This window comes from Halictus rubicundus, chromosome 18 (assembly GCF_050948215.1).
Source record: "Halictus rubicundus isolate RS-2024b chromosome 18, iyHalRubi1_principal, whole genome shotgun sequence".
Taxonomy (NCBI): domain Eukaryota; kingdom Metazoa; phylum Arthropoda; class Insecta; order Hymenoptera; family Halictidae; genus Halictus; species Halictus rubicundus.
The window spans coordinates 8,397,361-8,420,027 of NC_135166.1; the positions used below are offsets into that span (position 1 = coordinate 8,397,361).

The window sequence follows — 22,667 nt, forward strand, 5'->3', positions numbered from 1 at the left end:
TCTGTTTTTTCTTGAGAGACTGCAGATTTCATGCAATTTTTATTGCAATATTTGCTCCAGTAGAGAAATTCATTTGAAAACTCCTCATGCAGACGCTTTTACAAATTCAATAATCGTGAAAGAAAAATCTGAAACATGTCATTTTGACCCATTCGATAGTGCTAGTGTTGAGTGTGGCAATATTTACGAAACTGGAGAAAAAAGGTTTCCATAAAAATTATTCACGCTCGGCACTCGAGACCAATTTCACCCAAACTCCGATAATCCGTAATTAGCAAAACAACTGCAGCATGCCAAAATACTCCGAGAATTCCACGAGGTCGTCCGAAGCATAAACTAATAAAACGATCGACCATCATTTCGGTGCACCCCCTTCCCCCGACTGAGGGATACCGGACAATCACCAACCCCGCCCTGGAAACCCCCCCGCTCGCGCTACACTTCAGCCTACACAATGAAATTAGCCCAAAACTTGTTTTACTCGAGACAAATGCGTTTAAAGTTTTTTGTTTAGACAAACGGAGAGAATGTAATTTTTGAGTGCTTACAACTATTTCGGTTAAAACATCCAATCTCGAATTGTAACTTTGGGAATATATTCTATAGATGTACTAGTTATTGTTGATTGAAACAAAAAAAATTCGATTTTTTATCCTCTATACCAGGACCCCCTTAACACGTTAAAAGCGGAGCCAATTTTCTCTCATTTTTCCATTTCACTTGACCTGACGCCTCAACAAAAATATTTCAAGCGTCCTTTCCTACTTAGCACCATTTATGTTGTGAAGTGAAAACAGTTCCAAAAAATATTGATGAGAAACGTAGGGTAAGGAACCCAATTACCGTGCTGATATTAATTATACTTATTTTTAAAATATAATAAATATTAAAAAAGGGATATGTAACATATATATTAACTGATTTTAATAAAAAAAAACCTAATATTATATACTTTAAAAATAAGTGTAACTAATATAGGCACAGTAATTAGGTCCCTTAGCCTATTTGGTCAAATACCTCGAGTACCACTAGAGAAATTATATAATTTTAAATGAGGATATCGTATCTCTGTGTAAACAGATACCAGGAAACACGGTTCGATGCATTGTGAAACAGTTGTTTTGTTTTTGTTGCGTTTTTCTGGTCAAAGGTCAATCTATTCTCGTATTCTACCTTCGTTTGTGAAGATACGCTCGTGTACAATATAGGAACGGAAATAGATTATAATTTTTGCGTTGAGCGGATAATGATCTCCGGCCTATGTTCATTTCGTATACAGGGCGAGGCACCTAAGACAAGCTACCTGAATAACCTCTACATTTTTTGAGATAGGAAGAAACGTTCCAGACGAAAGTTATTTGGTTAAGGGCCCATTACGTGGTGTACGTAACTCTTTTTTAAGGTGGAGATGCTTAGGGGATTCGAAGGTCAACTTAGTTTTCTTAAATGGAAACCACGTATTTTTGAACTCCTGCGACTGTAGCCCTTCTCGAGACAATCTCAACTGTGTAGTCATTCAAGGTGATTGAAAGTCATTCAAGGTAGTCATTCAAGTCATTAAGGTCAAGAACGTTAAAATGGATGAAAAACGTAAATTCACTGTGAATGCTTAGGGCGTAATGGGATATTTCCAGCTTTATTAATGAAATCAAACTGGGTCGATTCAAAATGTGAACAAAGTGCTTCAATCCAATATAATCTGCTGCAACAGATGCAAAAATACCAGCGGGAACTCATAAAAAGAACCTGTGCTGCTATCGATCACCGTACACTTTACTGCGTAACGCAATCAGTGGGTCAACGCTTCAGACGCTGTCTTTCTGTGGCTGGTCATCATTTTGAGCATCTGTTGTAACAAATTACATTGGATTGAAGCACTTTGTTTACATTTTGAATAGACGCAGTTTGGTTTCATTAATAAAGCTAAAAGTATCCCATTACGTAAGCGTTCGCAGTGAATTTATATTTTTCATCCTTTTTTACGTTTATAACTTTAAATGACCTTAAATGACCTTGAACAACCTTGAATGACTATACAGTTGAAATTGTCTCGAAGAAGGCTACAATTAGAAGTTCAAAAATATGAGGTTCCGTTTAAAAAACAATAAATTGACCTTCAAATCTCCTAAGCATCTCCACCCGAAAAAGTTACGTACACCACGTAATGGACCCCTCGAAACCAAATAACTTTTGTTTGAAACGTTTCTTCCTATCTCAAAAAATGTAGAAGTTATTCAGGTGGCTTGTCTTAGGGGCCTCACCCTGTATGACAATGAAAATAAAAAACATTTTGAACACTACATGCCAGTGATTTTCATATATCGCTACAGTTGAAGAAGCGGTAATCATATCTGACTGATCGCATAAACATCGACAAATTAATTAACTGTAGACCGTTCCGTACTACACGATGATACGTTGTGGAAAGAAAGGGAAAAAGAAGCTATTTGGACAGTCGAGATACATGTAAAAGTATTGGTCACGATCAACTATTTAACAGACCGTGAAAATCCAATGAAAGTTATCGCACTTATTGCAGCTCATAATGGCTGCATTGTAGGCAGACGTGACTGCATGCACGCCGTACTCACGTTAGTCACGTACTGTTCGAGACAGAACCGAGAAATCTTCGAATGTTTACACGGGATCAACAAAATTCTTTGAAATAGTGAACATACAATTGCCTGTCTTCGTTATCTTCCACAGTTCAATCATGGAAATCATTCTACGTGGACTGAAAATCATACTGTGATATTGTACGTTTTTTGGTACACTCCGTAACCTTTATCTGCCCTTGTTGCCCTACGGAGAATTTTCCGTACTGCTTGAACACGTTCGCTACAAGCACTTATTTCGACAACAGCCCTCATAGTTATAATATATTATTAAATACAACGTATCTTAAAAAATATGAAAAAGAATATTGTCACATCAAGATCAAGAAATTCCGACCAATTGCAATGTTTTCAAAATTTGTTTCATGTAGTAAATTAATTCAAACTTCTCAAAAGAAGCTCGTATGGTACTTCTCGTATGGTCCAATATCGAAACGTTATCGTCCTCTTAAAAATATCCAAATATTACTGTGGTCCGCTATAGTGCCCCCCGCCCCATCCTCCACCCCCGGCTCTCTAAAGGTTAAGGGATCAGCGTGTTCAGAGACTATAAGATAAACGACCGAACACGGTGTTGAGGCATCTTTCGATTTCCAGCGGCCCGAGTGACGCGGTCGCCGACAGAAAGGTCCGTGCCTAATTCGGTGCTCCGCGTGAGTTTCACCGAAATCGGAGGGTGGCAGCGTTCCAAGGACAAAGGGCCGGGAGTCATAGGTCGAAAATACGAGGCTCGAAGATGTAGTCGCTAGAAAAATGGAGCGGACATCGCGACACATGCTCCGCGAACGGGACGAAGGCTCGGACCGGCGGCCGGCAGAACACGTGCTGCGCAGCGCCGGATGCGCGTTGCACTCGCACGCCCCATCCCCTCTCCCGAACCGGCTTTCCCCTAGCTGCGCGGTATTATACTCACCCCGTAACCGCGATGCTTCAGTGTTGCTTCAGTCCTCGGCGAAGTGAAGTCCGAACACGCCCCGGCGGCCGATCGATCGCGAAAACGAAAACAGAGCTAGTCGAATCTGTGTTACGTTTCATACTACACGCTCCTCGGCCCGAGTCGATAGCCTCTGAATCACGGACTCGCGTCAAACTCGGACGCACATTGTGAACAATATTACTCCGATTCTTTTTTACTCCGGTGAAAATATACCTGCCCGTCGACCAGGACAGTAGACATATTGATACAAGCAGTCGTACCTGTTTTAATAGATTCTACTTCCGAGCGAATTCATCGCTCGCTAAGGGTGGTTTCGCGTACCCTGAACCGTTCTCAGATCTAAAACGAGGTAGAACTTTCATTTCCCCTTACTCCTTTCATTTTCCGAAACCGGATAAACAGTTTCAATGTTTCTCGAACGTAGCACGTTTGGTGCGTTCGTAAAGAATCGCGTGAAGACAATAAATGTTCGTGTAGCTTAACCCTGGATAACTAAAATACCATGCGTGGAAACTCGAACGTAACGCTTTCATAGAGATGCGTTACTGCACTGTATATTTTGTTGTGTATTTCTCACAGAAACCAGTGAATGAAATATAGAACGTTGGGAAGAATCGAACCGGTTAAAAATATCGATACATTATTTTCAACTTTTTAAAATTGTTAGAGGAAACGTATTTTTATTGGGATCCTGCCTCTTGCAATCGATGCAGACTATTTTTATTTCACATGAAAATTCACCGATGCCAGATCCTTTTATACCATGTAAAGAAACGGAATCGCTATTGAATTTATTAGTCGAAACATCTGGTGGATTTATCGCAGGATTCATATGTTTCTTCATTTTCACGTTGGTTATCTAGGGGTAAGGACCTTTTCGTTCCACTCGAGCCGGAATATCTTCAACCCTTTGAGGACGAGTGTTATCGTGTTGGCGACATCGGGAGTTAATGTGTTTGATTCTTGGAAACGAATAAGTTCATCATTATAGTAACAAAAGATCAGTGTGTATATTTTTTCGCACAACTGAAGACTTCGGTGAAGGGTGTGTAGCTTCCCGAGGCATATACTTTCACTGTCGGAGAAAATCCTCATTCGCAAAGGGTTAACAAAACACTGAAACTGATTTCATTTTGTAAAAATACTTGAGCGAGCATCCGCGATTGTAAATGGATTTCTAGACTGAGTTATCGTTGTTCGCACAGCTTGGAGGATTCCGGACCGCAAAGGGTTGATATCTAGAGGAGTCTGTGCGGATTATCGGGCCGAGTGTTGACGATAATTCACCTTGAAGAGGCTGCTCCTCTCGTGCGGAGCGTATGCACTCTTCGTGAACAGTACGCGAAACTTCGACCCACGGTACTCTCTTCGGCGTCTATTCGGTGGGCTTCTAGAAAGTTTCACCGAGAGACTCGTGGCCTGCGCTCAACGCGCATAATGTAAAAGTGATTTGCACCGGTGCGAAAGTGACAAAAGACAGCCCGGTGGGAGAAAGAAAGAAAGAGAAACAGACTGGCACGACCATAAGTTTCGGGTCCGAACGTGAACGAATCTAGTCAAAATGCCGAAGCCAAAGATCCCCAACCCCATCGCCAAGCTCTCGAAGTTTCTGAAACAAAAGACGAAGGTAATTATTGGTTTTCGTTTTCATCTTTTTCTCTTGCACGTCCGAACGTTTAGTTCCGTAGTCAGGTCGGGCGTTAAGACAGGTTACCGGCGATAAATCGTGTTCATCACGTGACCGATACCTCCGATCTTGGAACCTGAGGAATTTTGTTTTCTCTCCGAAAGATCACGTTCTGCGTTCGATGACGGCCGCTTGTAAATGTTCCTGTCCGTCGATTATTTTGTTTTACGATACAGAAGGTGCGGTGCGTTCTCTTTGAAATTCTGGAAAATTTTCGGGTCTCCCGTGCGAATCCGAAATCCCCCGCATTCGTACAGTGAGCGATCAAATTGTTAGATCCACAATTCCAAAAAATATATTTTTCAACCACGTAATTGTCTGCAGTGCTGCTAAACGTACATTTGTAATTTTCAAACATTAATATTTTATACAAAGAACCACATAGGGTATGGGACCCTATTACTGTGGTCGTGCCAATTACTGTGTCTATATTAATTATACTTATTTTTAAAGCAGAGATGTTAGATTTTTTTCATTAAAATCTGTTAATATGTCGTACATCTCTTTTTTAATATCCAGTATAATTAATATAGGCACAGTAATTGGTACTCTATCTCCACAGTAATTAGGTCCTTTACCCTAATTGTCCGCAGTACTGCTAAACGTACATTTATAATTTTCAAACATTAATACTTTATTCCAAAGATGATAGAATCCAGTGTAGCTTTCGTTCAAAAATTGATTGTGTCAATATAAAATTCCCAATAATAATAAAAATAATAATTTTGTAATAATTTCAGTAATAATTTTGTAGCATGCACGAATCTCCAACAGAATTAATAGCGTGCTAGTGTAGTTAATGTAAAAGTTTATATTGAACGTTTGCAGTCTGTTCACGCGCTGAATTGAAAAGTTTAAAAGGAAACTTTCCCGGAGATCGAAGTACGCTGCGCCGCGCGAATGTATAAATGCACCGGTAAATATTATGCGGATCGCACTGTTCATTGATAACAACTTTGACGCAAGCGTCAAGAGGCTTCTGTTAGTGCGTTAATCTCGCGAGGAAAATTACGCATTAGAAACGAGCGGTTTATTTTTTAACGCGACTAGACTTGAGTTATAGGAGTGACGCGTACATAAACAGTCTTGGCAAAATATTAGCGGTATCTGTGGTTCAGAGCATCAACCTGTTTCAACTTTGTTGAACGGTGCTCGTTTTGCGCGAAAATGAGAGCACGAGGTGCGACGGGTAGAAATCTTGGGGGAACTTTTTACTCCGGAGATAATGGTTTTATTGAAAGGTCAGCTGATGTTTTCCTCGGTTTCATAACCCCTTCGTGTACAAAGACGCGTAAGATAATATGTTTCTTATGTCTGAACTGCAGAATTTGATGGATTTATGACAAAAACTACTACGTCAAATACGAAACAGTGGATGTTGAAAATCGTTAAGGGTGTCATCATGTTCTCTTTGATTGGTTAAAATTATTAAAAGAGAAAATACCACAATTAACCACAACACCACAATTAGAGGTATCCCACAATTAACATAGACAATTTTTATTTTGCACGAGGCTCCACAGTCCACTTATGACAGTGTGCATATTGAAGTATTACTCAATACACACACACACACACACACACACACCGATATTTATTACACACACCTTATTGCACACCGATATTTCACTGATACAGTTTTGTTCCGATATAAGACGATGGCTCGGGACCGCCTTTTGTCGCATTTCGAATGTAGCGACAAACTACATATAAAGTGGTCGGTCGAGCAGCGATACAATCCTTCAGCGATATCTTTTGTTTGGAAAAGGATAGAACACGACATACGCTCCCGTTCTGGCGGGAGCTAAGCGGTGTCGAGCGAACAACCTCGCAAGAAGAAGAGGGGACAGAGATTTTCTTATTTCGAAATAAACAGCATCGTCTTGCATGGGGATAAAACTGTACATGTTGATGGTCGCTGGAGCTTATCTGCGGAGGGTTAATATTAATAGTGAACATTACCAGCAACGTGTTCGTTAAATAGTATCCCTGGTTACATCGAATTTCATTTAATCCGTATGTCACGAGTTCCATCTTGTAATCTAATGTACTCGTCGAACCTGGAAAACCCATTTCTCAAATTCTATTAGAGAAATACTTTCCGGTTAGAAACCCGAATTTGAAATCCTGTTTGTTCCCTTGCTGTAACTTCTTCTCCCTGAAATTTGTTAGTTTTGTGCACGTGGAATTTTTCATGGAACACCGTGTGTGACGTTATAGGAGTCTCTGGACGAGAGTTTCGAATCTTCCTCGCGGCTCGTGAAAATAAATTCGTTCATGAAATACGTTGCTGATCGCTCGTAAACATATGTATATCAGCCGCAAAAGCTTTCATGTTCAGGGGAGGTATGTGTATGCATATGTTCGCGAGATACGTATCGGGACTAGAATAACACTGTCGCTCGGTTGTTTACTTCTGCAACCAGTCCTTGGCCGCGCCTAGGTCCACCTTTCACAAAATCTGGCTGCGTTCGATACACGATCCCCGCAAACTCGGCCGATCTCCAACAGACCCGCGAGTTACGCAACTCTCTCTCGCAACAAAGACCGATATCCGACGCATGAACGCTAGCCCGGTGAATAGTCAGTTTTTTCTGCTTTTATGGTGTTCGCCATCTCCATTAGCTTGTCCGGAAAGTTGCTTTGATATCTTTTTCCTGGGAAATGAAATCTGGCTCCGTTCGACCGAGTTGAACGACGTATTTTTGAGCAGAAAAGTCGAATGAAAACACGCGCCTCGGGCGCAATATTTAAAAAATGACGTGTTTAGATCGTTAAAAAGAAAACATAGAAAGAGGATATGAATTTTGTAGAAAAATATGTCAAAATTTTTTACAACAAAATGACCAGTTTTTATAAGATTTAAAAACGTCTAAAGACAAGTTTTACATTCCTCAGTTAAATTTTATCGAGCCTGTCCGTACTGCTCACCTTTCTGTCATCGTTGGTGCATTTATTTTATACCGTTAATTTTCGTAGAATGATACAGCAAGTCGCATTGAATGAAAAGGAATTTCATTGAATGAAATATTTCTGCAGGAAATTCCAGATGTTTACTGTATTGTTGTTCAATCCGGGGGCGATTTTTCCAAATGACTCTTTCATCGTTTCTCGAATCTTCAATTCGTTCTCTTAGTCGTCTAATACGTACAAGCGAGGCTACGTTTTTCCTCCGTAGTCGCCAGATGAGGGGAGAGAGCACGAATCGAGGGGAAAAGTTACCCTCTCTCTTCCGGTACCGAGTTAGTCACGTGACATTGTGACACAGACACGACAGAGACGAAACGCGCCACGTGACCAGGCCGTGGCGGAAGCGTGGGGGAATAGCGCGGTAAAAGTGGAAATTAGAGTGGGGGAACAAGTCTTGATCTGGTGACTGTGGTTTTCTCCGATTCTTTAAAAATAAGTAACAGTTTATTCCGTGTGAAACATTAATCACCGGGCAACCGACAGTTAATGGCATATCGTGAAATGCCCGTTTCGACGAGCGTTTGGCACTCGCCCGGACCTGGACCCGTTTCAATTCGTGGCAGGGTACACATATAGCCGCCACGAGGGTTAAAATTAAGCGAGCGGGAAATTTCGTGATAAGTCTGAGTGGTTCCTCGCGAGCGGACGGGAGAAACGGGACTCGAGACACCGTGAGATTCTCTGGTAGGTCGTAATCGATCGTTGATTGATCAGGTGAGCTGTAGAATTACCTTGGGAGTGTTCCAAGATAATTCGGACGACCAGGGCAATCGCAGTCACTCCCCGTCCCCCTCCCCAATGACTCATGCTAAAATTAATGATTGCTCGATTCAAGATATTAGTACAGTGATGTCTCGATACGTGTGAAAGAGATGCGCATGATGTTTGCGACAAATTTATCGAAAGGGCGAGAGAGGGGATAATAAATTTTAATAGGGATGAAATTTATTAAGTAAAATTGTAGTTTTTAGAATTTTAATTGCGACTTGGATCAGTGTATACATTGTTTTAGAATTAGGATTTAGGATAGATTTTAGATTTGAAGGAATAATGCTGAGAAATAACAAAAATTAGGTTGATAATAACTTAATTGGTGTAATGAAAACAATAAGTAATCAAAAAATGAAGAAGCCTTTTTAGAGAATATTTTAATAAAATTGAATTTTAGGGGAGTTTAATTTAAATTACAATAGTTGCATAATATATTTTAATAGGCGATAAAATTTATTAAGTAAAATTTTAGTTTTTAGAATTGTAATATTGAATAAGACGAAGTTTACGTATAGCTAAACATTTTAGAAAAAAAAACATTAATGGTGTTTTAATCGCCTGGTCGTTCAAAGTATCTATCAAATAGAGATAACAGTAGAACGAGAAATCAAACTATACAAACAATAAAAACTGTGGAGACAGTGTTTCCCAAAAATATCAATTAGAAAACGTGAAGGTATTATACCTTCACATTGAGATATTCGTGCGGTCGAATGGAACTAATGTTGAATAATATCAGAACAGTTGCATCGAATGCAATATGCTTGTAGAGATTAGAATTGTAAACGCTACAATTTCAACTATAACTTAGCACACAAAAATTTACATTACTACAATTGAAACACAAGCCACAGAAATACGAGAACTGTTGACGCAGGAAATGAAAAATTTTATTAACAATTCGACGAGTGTCAAAAGACTTAATTGTCAGGTCGGTCGAAACTGTCAGCGGCGAGCATGGTCGCGTTCAATTTCCCGGTCTCCTTGAATCACGCGAGGGCTCTTGGGATCGATTCGAAAGCCTTATTGAGACTTCCTCGCGAGGAATTTTTCCCCAGACGAATGTCCCGTCGATCGGCGACTGGGACCATTTAGGCGAAGGCGCACAGTGGGACAAATGCCCAATCTAGGTGGAAAATCTCGAGGTCGAAAAGCAGATATATTTTCCATTAATTCTTCTTTAGGAACACAATAATTAATTTAATACCCGTGTAAGTGTAGAAATCAATACATGAAAACCAAACCAAATGCAATTTTTCCAATATTTTCATTGCACAATCACTAAACTAATCTTTCTAAGTTTACAGAAAAACTGTCTTTCGGTTTGTTTATAGAAAAGTGTATATTTATTTGACTTAAAATTTGACTTGAAGTGTATATTCATTTAGTATGTGGGAATTTATTTTTTTATTTCGAAAACACTATGACACCAAGTTTCAAGTTTTAAAATATTATTTGGAAGCACTATAAACAATGTGAAATGGTTTCTGACATTTTTCCACCTAGAATCAGCATGTGTCTCGCCGTGCGGCGATAGCGATGAGAAAATTTGAAAAGCGTGTCGCCGCGAAATAGTCGCGATTATGGCCGATGAAGAGGGGGTGGGGCTAAGTTCTTAACGTCAATGTGGAACAAGGCACGAAAGCAATCACCGGATATTGTTGAATTACATAATTGGACGGATTTAACAAGGAAAGCTTCCCGAGCTCTGCATTAACTTTAATAAGCCCTCAACGAATTATGCTAGTCGTCAAGCCGAGAACGCCCGGTACTCTCTTTCCAGCATTGTGACTAATAAATAATTTACGGAATATGAATGAAACTCCGTCATCATATAATTTTCATAGAAATCTGGTATTTTGTACCTTTTCTTGTTTTCTTTTTATTAATTCTTATTGGAATGAAAACAGTAACGACGCATTGTTATAAAGTCATAAATAGGGACCACATCAAACGTGTGCACAAATGTTTACGACAACCGTCAATATGTACAATTTTATTCCGATATAAGACGACGCTTTTTGTTTCGAAATAAGGAAATCGCTATCCCATCTTCTTTTGAAGTTGTTCGCTGAACACCGCATAGTGCCAGAACGAGAGGGTATGTCATACTCTGTCCTTTTCCAACGAAAGATATCGCTGAAGGACTGTATCGCTGCACGGCCGACCACTTTAGTGGATACCACAGCCTTTACTCGATATATGTCTCAAATATCTAGCCGATAACCGTCCCAGAACTATCCCCACTGCCGCGGAGTATACAATGAATTCTGGATATGTCAACAACACGGGTCTTGCCAGCGTCTTGTATCGTCCAAGAGACATACCCGAGCCATGTTATGTTTACACGTTTATCGTCCAGGCCTTGGCGCCATACAGGGTGTTTCACCTAACTCGAGCATCTAAAATATCTCGCTTGTTTTTTATGATAGAGAAAAATATCAGAGGAAAACATTAGTTTGTTCAGAGGGACAAATACTATGATAGGCCAAAAAAATTTGTTGAAGGTTATATTTTTTGAGATTTCAAGGTCATCGAAGTTTTTTTAAATGGAACGATATATTTTTTTATCGCTATATGATAGCTGAGGCCAAGACGAATCCAACGATCTGTAATATTATGACCTTCTCGTGACCTTGAGCATGAACAATTTGTAAAAGTAGGGCACTTGATGTAAATAGTGAAATAACTATGATATGATCCCCCTAGGGTATCAAGAAATGTTCTTGAACTTTGACTAATGACTGTAAACACGCTCACAATAAATTGTAAACACTGATAGAAATTCTTCTCGTTTCGGTGACTCTAATCAGTACGTTTGAGAAATTCAACGGGATTTATTCGATTGTGAAAGATAACGATACTTCTTTGAAACTATAATGTACAGTGATGCAGGAAAGATAGAAATGATTTTAGTTTATGGTGAGGCTAAAAGTAACTCAGTACAAGCATCTCAACTGTACGCAAAAAGATACCCTAAGAGAAATCATGCTTCTCGACAAAGTTTTGATCGCATAGTTCAAAACAATAAAGTGTTACTATTATTAGAGAGCATTAAATCGTTGAAAAGAAAACGATCAAAGCCTGCTACTGGAGAAGATGCCGAAACTTTTGTATTCTACAGATCCTACTGCAAGTTGTCGAAAGATTAGACGTTCTTTAGGCATTTCCGTAGCAAGTGTGTGCCAAATATTGCAACGTCATAAATTTCATCCATACCATATTTCCTTACACCTAGAGCTTCATGGCAACAACTTTGAGAGTCGTGTTGCTTTTTGTACATGGACATTGCAGCAAATACAAAGAAATTAACATGTCTTTTATGACGTTCCCTTTACTGACGAAGCACTTTTTTCTGAAAAAACTTCAACAAGTTGTGGGGATTCATTGGTGATAACAAACTCAAGGTCATAATATTACAGGTCGTTGGATTCTTCTTAACCTTTGTTATCATATAGCGATCATAAAAATATAACATTCCATTTAAAAAAACTTCGATAACCTTGATATCTCAAAAAATATAACCTTGAACAAATTTTTTTGCCTATCATAATATTTGCCTCTCTGAACCAACTAATGTTTTCCTGTGAAATTTTCTTCTATCATAAAAAACAAGCGAGATATTTTAGATGCTCGAGTTAAATGAAACACCCTGTATATAGAAAAATCACTGTACCCCGTGAGGGGCCATGAAGCTCGAGAGACCTCGTTTGCTGATTAGTATAACAGGGGTATATCGGTGTGAGACCAGGAAATCATTGCTAATCCAATAAAAAGAAACTTCTTTATTTTTTCATTATTTTTTATGGAACTTTCAACCACATATTTGTGGAATTTTTCTGATTAAAATGATACCAAACACGATATTATTCGGATTATATTTACTCTGTAATGAGAAGTAACTTTCACCGTTCATTACACAAGTAAATATTATCGGAATTATATCATATTTGGTATCGTTTTCATTTTAAAAATACCATGGATATATTTGGTGCAAGTCCAATAAAAAATAATGAAAAATAAAGTTGTTTTGTTATTGGATTAGTAATGGTCTGCTGGTCTCACGCCGATATACCCGACCCGTATGATGTTACACTCTTCCAGCCGATAATTGTCCCTACCAGACCCCTGTTTTGGACATATATCTAGTGCGCATGTATGTTTACACTCCTCGGCGACCGAGGCCATTCAAGCTTCGCTGTCCTTTTCTATGTTCGACAGTGTTTCAAAGAATAGTATCTAGCCGATATATGTCCCTGAGTAGACTCGTGTTGTGGACATATATCGAGTAAACACTGTAGTTCGCCGCTACATTCGAGCCTCTCGCACATTCTCCGTGTTCACTCTCGGCCCGTTCGAACACAAATTCAAGCGGCATAAATACTCACATCCGAAATACGACGAACACCAGTCCCAAGCCATCGTCTTATATCAGAATAAAACTGTATTAATAAATATCGGTGTGAGTCAAAAATTACTTCGGCGTAGACTAAGAACTCGCAGGAGTTCGAGGATTAAACATTCGTTTCTGATTAAATTGACAGTAATTTTCTTGCAAAGCGAATAATAAAGAAGGAATGTATAAATACTTGTTTGTGCAAAGTTTTACTGGATTTACATGATTAGACGCCAGTGGTAGTGATCAATAAGGATGCAAGATGACTTCTTTTTCAAATTTTTGTTATGAGCGTATAAAGAGCCACAGTCTATCGATTATCGATATAATTAATCACAACTCGACGAAGAATCATGAAGTCAACATGAAACGTAAGATAGCCGGTAAAGTAGTCGGCGAAGTTTTCAGTGAAAATGTCCCCGGTTTATTGCAATGAAATCGACAGCATAGGCGCGTCTGTTATTTTGTAATCGACCCGTAATTCTCGTGACGAGGCGCGTTCAGTCGATCAAGGCGAATCACTGATTCTCTGTTTGCTTTAATTAACATCTTAATTAACGCGGCCTAGCAACGCAGTCTACGCGGTGACGATCATTTGTAGTGTCTCCGCGCGAGGATCGTCCGCGACCGTGTCTCGTAATGGCTCGACGCCGAGTTTCCACGTTTGGCTAATGGTTTACAAATGCTAATGCGGCTCTGTTGTATTATGTTAACATTAAGAGGCTTCGCAGTCTCCAATTTGCATTCGCACACTCGCCGGATCCGATTTGATCCGATGTTTTGATTGATTTCCTCGGGTGGAAAAGTTCGATCGTTAGTCGAACAAGCCATCGAATAACGAAACGCGAATGGTAGGACGATTAAACTCTTGTTATCGTGGCGATGCGCAATTATTAGGAGATCTGGTAGTGCACAAACGATTTCCAGCATTAGACGCTTCCGTCTAACATGAAATTAAAATATTCGTTACAGAACATTTCATGCTGGATCGACGATAAACATTCCAACCTTTCTTGAATTTGAATCCATAACTTATTTCGGTAAAACGTGGACAATTATGGAAGGGAAAATCCCTTCTAAATAGCGCTGGTTTCCTACAGACCTTACGCACATGGGGCAGTGTCTCCAGATGAGGGGAGAGAGCACAAATCGAGGGGAACCGCGTCATGTGACTGGACCGCGGCGGAAGCGTGAGGAATAGCGCGATAGAAGGGGAAGTTATAGTCGGAACACAAGTCTTGATCTGGCGACACTGGTGACATAGTCGGCAAATGAGGGGAGGGAGCACGAATCGAAGGGAAAATATTACCCTCTCTCTGCTAGTACTGAGTTAGTCACGTGACCGGGCCGTGGTGGAAGCGTGGGGGAATAGCGCCGTAGAAAGGGAAAGATAGAGTGGGGGAACAAGTCTTGATCTGGCGACCATGCACATGCACCATAAATCGTGTCTAGTTATTTCCACGCTTAGTTATTTCGTAAGGACTTTGAATTTCCTCGGCTATAGTCCCTACAACTTCTATTTTATATTTCAACGAAATACTCATTTCTCAATAGTATTTATATGAGCTAGGATATAAAATATATATTTGTAATAGCTGTGTCTTCATGTAATTACTATTTTGAAATCTATTGCCAAATCTGGTATCACTCGAAATCAAGAAGTCCAGCCCTGCACAACGCACACAAATCTCGACCAAACCTGGGCACTTCTGAAATAACATTATTTAAAATACCATTTCAAATATTGTGTTATATTATTTTATAATTACTTCCATGTCTGTGAAATAACTATTCACTTTAGAAATAACATTACTCCAATTAATTCATTGTTTTCACGATACGATTGGAATTGTACAAGTTGAGCCAAAGACCGCAGCAGAGACGGAAAGTAATTAGCGAAAGAAGTAATTAAGCGAGTGATTTCTTTGTCGGACGGTCGATTAGACTCGAGAAAGGGTAGAAGTTATACGACGGATCGTTTCCATCTCTACTCGTGGCGTTCGCTACAAATGCATGAAGCCCGCGGGTCTATTCATTAGAGGGGACTCGGTTTCGTCGTGTCCGCTTCGAAAAATCGCGCGTACTCCGCTTCCGGGTTTCTTGCTTCCCCGTCCAATTATCGTCGGCTCCCTCGCAGTTTCCATGGAATCCGAAACTAAGGACGCGGGTTTTACGAGCGGCCGGCCGATGGAAAACCAGAAAACGAGCCTTCGGAAGCTACTTCCCGCGACTTATTACCGTATCATCGTAGCCGGCGAACTTCCGTCGAAGGCCGATCGAGAATAATACCCTCGAGGCCGAGTCCCTCGAAATACCCGGCGGAATTCGCCCGTACTTGACATTAAACGGCGCCGAGAGGGCTAGGAAGTTGACTTTACTTTTTCCTCTTGCGCGCCTCTTTTTTTCCCCCCCTTTTAGAAGAATTTCTCGATGGCCGTGTCTCGCCAGGAGATCGGCTCAAATCTCGCGGCCGCGCCAGTTCTGAACGATTCGTTGAATCGGTTGGGTCTCCGAAAGAAGAACTGTCGCTAAAAGCTTTCTCCTTGCCTTCGATTTTTCTGCGAGAGAAAAACGAAAAGATGCAAACTTTGCACTTTTTCAAAAACGAGAATTAATTCCCGAGCTTCAAGACCGCTTTAAACCGCTTAAAAAGAAATAAGTACTCGCCTACCGTTGTATTAAAACTTTTTCGAACCGAGTAGTAGTATAAAAACCGTGCGACGAAGTGACCAATTCACGAATACAAATCATTTACGAGTTACGAATGAAAGTCGTTAAACGAGTGATCGCGCGATAATTTTCTTCGAAATTGTGATTATTAGATTGCGGATTTGATGCAATTACGATCGAAATAAGTAGATAAAATGCAAACTGGTGAAAGCATTTAACACGGTAAACGTGGAGCTAATATTGCCCTTGCATTACGTTTCACTTTTTATTTAAATTTCAATACAAAAATACGCCTGTACATAAAATCAAAATATCTTCCAAACTAATGATTTTTTGCCATAAGTGATTCAGTACTTTATGTAGGGAATAACGAGTAGCATCGAGTAGCGCATTGATAAGTATACGATTTCATTTAAAGAAACAAAGTTGACCTTCGTATGACCTCTACGCGTCTAATAAGTGCGTTCTCATAAGTGAGAAGTGTGACGAGGGCGGTGGTTGATCGTAATTGGATAATTGGAAAGTTTTCTTGGTGAAGATATCGAGTATCGGGCTCGAAGATCATAGTTTGCGGAGTTTCAATTCGCCAAGCGTACCAAGAGCAAACTGGCCGTCGTCATGATCTTCACGGATCCTTGCCCGAGGCTCGGCTATCTGTTCCAGCAGTCGTCCAGAATGCTCTCGGTGAGACAATAAAATTCGATTTACAGGTAACACCTGCGTAATACGATGATTGGCCTGTAATGATATCTTGTGTAACGCGAGACACGGTTCGGTCCGAATGCGATAGGGTACTATGATTACTGCACATCACAATAAAATTAAAATGTTAATTAGTAATAGGATTATTCGTAATGACATTAAGACGACAACGATTCAAGATGAAATGATTCATAATAGAATCAACATATTAATGGTCGAGATACAAATCTTTCAGTGGGGATAACAACAACTGTTGTAAATATATTAATAAGGGTGTTGGGTTTATGATAACGAACTCGATCGTGGAATGGTAAGACGTAATTATTTCAACGTTATGCCTTCGATCGAAAAATATGCTTGAAGCCGGATTTTAAATGCAGATGCAAATATGCCATGAAAACCAGTTATCTCCATTAATAATAGCAATGAAATGCCAACTTGGTCGGAATCCTCACGAACTTATAGGTCAAGCAAACGTATCTGTAAGGTTACCTGAAGCGTGGAGATCCATAAACCAAAGCGAGGAGTTAGAGTTTTTTTTATTTTTTTACTACTCATTTATTATTCATAATTCAGGCATTGAGTATAGTTCAAATTAACATAACACTGTTATTAATCACTAGACTTCGGACCTTTATGCAAAATAAAAAATGTTTGCATTGATTGCAAGACACAGAAGCGAAACAAAACATGTCCTTAAATTTTTTTACTATGTCCATTGCTTTAAATTGTGCTTACCCATTATTATCATAAATGCATAAAATCCGCAGTCTGTTAATGACACAAGCATTCACACTATAATCCACTAACATTTTGAGTTATATTACATTGTGTAAGAAGCTGTCGGTGCACTTCTGCAATCGATATCTCGTTTTAATATGTTCTATATCTTTCGAATATTTTTATATTTCTGAAAACAAACATTTAATTCGTAGACCTTGGGCATTGTGCTATTTGTTAGCTGAAACATCCCTGCAAAAGGATTCTAATCAAGCTAGCTTGCTATCAAAACAAGCCGCAGCATACTGCGATGCTATGACACGAAATCTGCGATCATCCATATTTTGAGAGGTCAGCCCGGTAACCTCTGACGTTGAAATTTTACATATTATGTAACCGCGATATCGAGTTCTTTGCTACCATGTATTCAATTGCCGCTGGACGAGATAACAACTCGACGGTCTTACGTGTTCGCATGAACATGTCAGTTTAAGCATCCTTTTTTTCCCTTGGGCTTGTGCATCTCGATTGCTCGCACGACCTCGGTTATCGTGTGTCCAATCGGCAGAGAACTCGCGTGACACGAGCCTCCTATCGGTTTCTCTCGCGCGGAGAAATCATATTATGCCATTGACGAGCGTACGATGGATGTCTCGATCAAAGAGGATCTCGTCCGCATGGAATATGAATTTTAAATGGAGCACACGCATATACACCGCCGATAATCGACCAACGAAAACAATCTGTCCCGAGGAATGATTCAATCTTTTCACTCGTGCGCGACAGCGAGCCAGCGAGACATTCCTCGCGGCCATAGTCGCCTGATGAGGGGAGGGAGCACGAATTGAGGGGAAAAGCTCTCTGCCAGTACCGTGTTAGTCACGTGACATTGTGACACAGACACAACAGAGACGAAACGCGTCACGTGATCAGGCCGTATCGGAAGCGTGGGGGAATAGCGCGGTAGAAGGGGAAATTAGAGTGGGGGAACAAGTCTTGATCTGGCGACTACGTTGTCACCTGTGGTGTGCCTTATGTCACTGGAAAGTTGGCTATCCATATCTAATAGTTTCGTTATTCTCGGCCAATTTGGAAGGTTTCTCGCTATTCGGGATGAAATTTAGTATACTCTTTCTGAAAAGTTTTTTTTTCTGTGCACATATTATATTATATACATACGTACAGTCAGTCTCATGTTCGATCGCACAAAGAATTCGTCTGCTTAAGTATTTGTGAAATTTGATTGATTCTTAAAAGGTAAATACACAATACTTCAAAAATTTGATAGAAAATCTAGAAAATCTTTGGAAATTTTCCATTCTTCAACTTTTTATTTCCGTTTTTATCAGCCTTGGAGTGCGTTTGCATCCCATGTACAGAGAGAAGATTAATGCAGGTTATCAAAACAGAAATATTCAAGTGATTTATCATCCAATGGCTATTGGGTTCGAATACTTCATTTATTCTGCCGGGGCTTTCTTTTACCACCAGACAAAGGAAACGCATAGATTGGAAATTCGTTTTGCGAAAGCGCGCGGATAAAAGATAACGCTCTGTTTGACCTTACGTTTTATTTACGCGAGACCAGTCGATTGCAACGGGTCGAAACCAGCCTGTACACTGTTGCGTCTATGCATTGACGCACTATTTTATGAGATTTCGATTTAAATCGACTAAACCGTGTCGCTTGGCAGCGGGACTAGAATGCTTTCCGAGAACCAATAAATTTCAACTGGAATCAAGGATATTTGCTTTAAATATGCTCCGATTTACATAAGACGGCCCCTTAACGCTAGGTTGACGGATCACTAAAAATTACGATTTTACATTACTTTGTCAAAATAACAAGGATGTGAATATCCAAATTTTTAGATATTTTTTAAATAGTATAACCCAAACAAATAAATTTGTTGAATACAGTGCCAATTCGATATAGTGTCTACTCGATAATTGTCCAAAACAGGGGTCCGGCCAGGGAAAATTATAGGCCAGAGGATACTATTCTTTGATCCACTGCCGAACGTACGACGACAAAAGGACAGCGAAGCTCGAGTGGCCTCGGTCGCCGAGGAGTGTAAACATAATATGGATCGTGCGTATCGGTGTGAGACCACTACAAATCCAAAAATCAAACTTTTTTATCATTAATTCTTTTTTTATGAGACTTTCGCCAATATATTTGTGGAATTTTTCTGATTGAAATGATGCCGAACACGGTATAATTCGGATCATAATTTTGCGTTAATATAATTGTAATGGGAAGTATCTTTCATCGTTCATTACACAAGCGAATATCATCGGAATGATATTATATTTGGTATTATTTTCATTCGAAAAATTCCACCGATATGTTGGTGAAAGTCCCATAAAAAAATAATGAAAAATAAAGAAGTTTTTTTATTAATATACCTGACCCGTATTATGTTCACACTCCTCGGCGACCGAGGTCTCCGGCTTCGTGGCCCCTCACGAGGTATGGCCCGTAGTAGTGGGGATAGTTCTGGGACAATTACAGGCTAGATATTTGGGACATTTATCGAGTAGAGACTGTACTTCCTTCCTTCATCTTTACAATCTCAATAGTCGTAAATTAAAAAAATTAGAACCCGTCATTTTGACGTCAAATTGAAACATTTGTTTGGAACAATAACACTGTCCAACACCAAAAAAATTTTGCGATACCTGTTGGGTGATTCTTATACACTTTGTCATCCTAAAACCGAATCTGAAAGTAGAATTGCTCCATCACGCAACGTTTTCGAAAAATTTTGGTTTTTGTAAAAATACCCGATTTTGATACGAAACGACGTGTTACGCAAAAACTAAACACGCGAGAAAGTTAAAATTTGAGTCAAGAGATAGAGGGGACTCTCCTCTACATATTCATATAGTCAATTATATTTTTATGTAATTCCTAATAGTTGTAAATGGTTGTTAAAGTTTGAAAATGTGCCGACGCGGGTACTTTGTACGCTCTATTTTTGTATTTATGTGAAAAATCCTTTATCTAGCAGGAATTTACTATACAGGAATGCATTCTACAGACATTTCTGGTAAAGAAACCATTCACGAAAAGTATTTGGTTCCCTTAATGTACGAGAAGGATCAGAAAATGTTAATTGACAGCGTGTGCGCGACGCGTTCGCGCCAGACGGCCATTGCAGCCTTTTCGCGACTCGCCAGGGCCGTCGCTATGCGTAGTCGACGTTGGTACCACTCATGTATGTCTTTGCTTACTATTTACATAGATTTTTTTTGTCTTTTTGGGTGCCAATCATTACAAAAGATTATAAAAATACGAGTTATATTCACATTTCATTGTGGAAATGCTTAAGAAAGAAAATTGACCGCAGCAATGCGGTGACTGGAAAATTTTATTTTCAGTAATTGTTGTCTTATCTTTATAATTGTAATACCAATGGACATTCAAGATTCTTCCGATTAAAATAAGTCCAAACACTATGTAAATGGGACTATTTTTATCGATTTTATTGATCGAAGTACATAATTAAGACATAGATCTCTCTATATTAAATCGATAAAATCTCGCGGAAGTATATAAATCAGCCGGACTGTTTTTGTTCTATTCATGACGAAATTATTTTAAAATCAAAACAAGGAATACAATTCCAGCATTAATCTTTCATCAAGATATTTCAACAATGGAAAAACGTTACAAAGGAAAAGACTTATGTGCGGATGCTTGCTGATTACTGCTGGACACTTATTATTGAAAATCGGGATACCAGGAACAAACGTCAAGCAAGGCGGAAACATTTTTAATTTGTTTACATCAGAAATAGGTAAGTTTTTGTATTCAATTTTCTTTATTAAGCATTTCCACAATGAAATGTGAATATAACTCGTATTTTTATAATCTTTTGTAATGATTGGCACCCAAAAATGTATTTAATTAAGCATAGTAAGCAAAGACATACTTGAGTGATACCAACGTCGACTACGCATAGCGACGGACCTGGCGAGTCGCGAAAAGGCTGCAATGGCCGTCTGGCGCGAACGCGTCGCGCACACGCTGTCAATTAACATTTTCTGATCCTTGTCGTACATTAAGGGAACAACATACTTTTCGTGAATGGTTTCTTTACCAGAAATGTCTGTAGAATGCATTCCTGTATAGTAAATTCCTGCTAGATAAAGGATTTTTCACATAAATACAAAAATAGAGCGTACAAAGTACCCGCGTCGGCACATTTTCAAACTTTAACAACCATTTACAACTATTAGGAATTACATAAAAATATAATTGACTATATGAATATGTAGAGGAGAGTCCCCTCTATCTCTTGACTCAAATTTTAACTTTCTCGCGTGTTTAGTTTTTGCGTAACACGTCGTTTCGTATCAAAATCGGGTATTTTTACAAAAACCAAAATTTTTCGAAAACGTTGCGTGATGGAGCAATTCTACTTTCAGATTCGGTTTTAGGATGACAAAGTGTATAAGAATCACCCAACAGGTATTGCAAAACTCGAAAAAAGTTTAATTTTGTTGGACAGTGTAATGGGTCGCAAGTGACCTGGAACTAACTGGGCAAGAGTTCAATATTATCGTGCCTGGTCATTGGCCCGAAAATCCGGCAAAATGTCAATTTAAAATTTTTGCGTAAGACCGCTTCACAAGACAAGGATTAGATCACTGTATAAATAAACAATTAATTCGTTTTGATGCATTCAGACGATTAACGAGGTTTTTTTCGCCCGAAGAAAAAACGCAATTCCTTGAGATTCTGCTGTAGCGACAGTGATATTAATAAACAAGTAATCCTTGGATTGTTTCCGTTGATCGGAGCCGTCATTCATGGAAATTGCGCGGCAAGTTGTTGATTAGAACGGGGCACAAAGTTGCTAGTTACTATTACAATTATTAATCCGTAAGCTGTCGTAATTATTGATCGTAAATCAGTAGTTTTTATTCTTCGTACCATTAACCAGCGCCCATCGAGAGATCGTTCGATAAATTTTTAATTTTTTTTTACTGTCACCTGTCAAATGGTTTTACACAACATTTTCTTCGGGAAGAGAATAATGCCACCAACACTCTTGACCTTCAAACGACCATAAAAGAAAACAACGTAAACGATCAGAATGTAAACCTCCGTTGGACCCACATATGAAAAATGGTTGGAAAAAAGAAGTAATGAATTTTTTGTTACAACAATGTTGTTAGAGCTATTTTATT

At 39.4% G+C, this 22,667-nt stretch overlaps 1 protein-coding gene across 19 annotated transcripts in view; it reads left to right on the top strand.

The window, feature by feature from the left end:
• Positions 1–22,667, top strand: part of Mtd (TLD domain-containing protein mustard) — a 331,444-nt gene that overhangs the window by 296,779 nt on the left and 11,998 nt on the right. The window contains exons 1-2 of one of the 19 annotated variants that reach the window (XM_076803631.1): positions 3,541–3,901; positions 4,758–5,179. The exons of 17 other annotated variants lie outside the window; for them this stretch is intronic. In XM_076803631.1, coding sequence (XP_076659746.1) covers positions 5,114–5,179 — 66 coding nt within the window. In that variant the 5' untranslated portion in view covers positions 3,541–3,901; positions 4,758–5,113. Of the gene's footprint in view, positions 1–3,540; positions 3,902–4,757; positions 5,180–16,550; positions 16,731–22,667 lie in introns of those variants that run through there. One more of the 19 variants, XM_076803632.1, reaches the window with a different exon arrangement.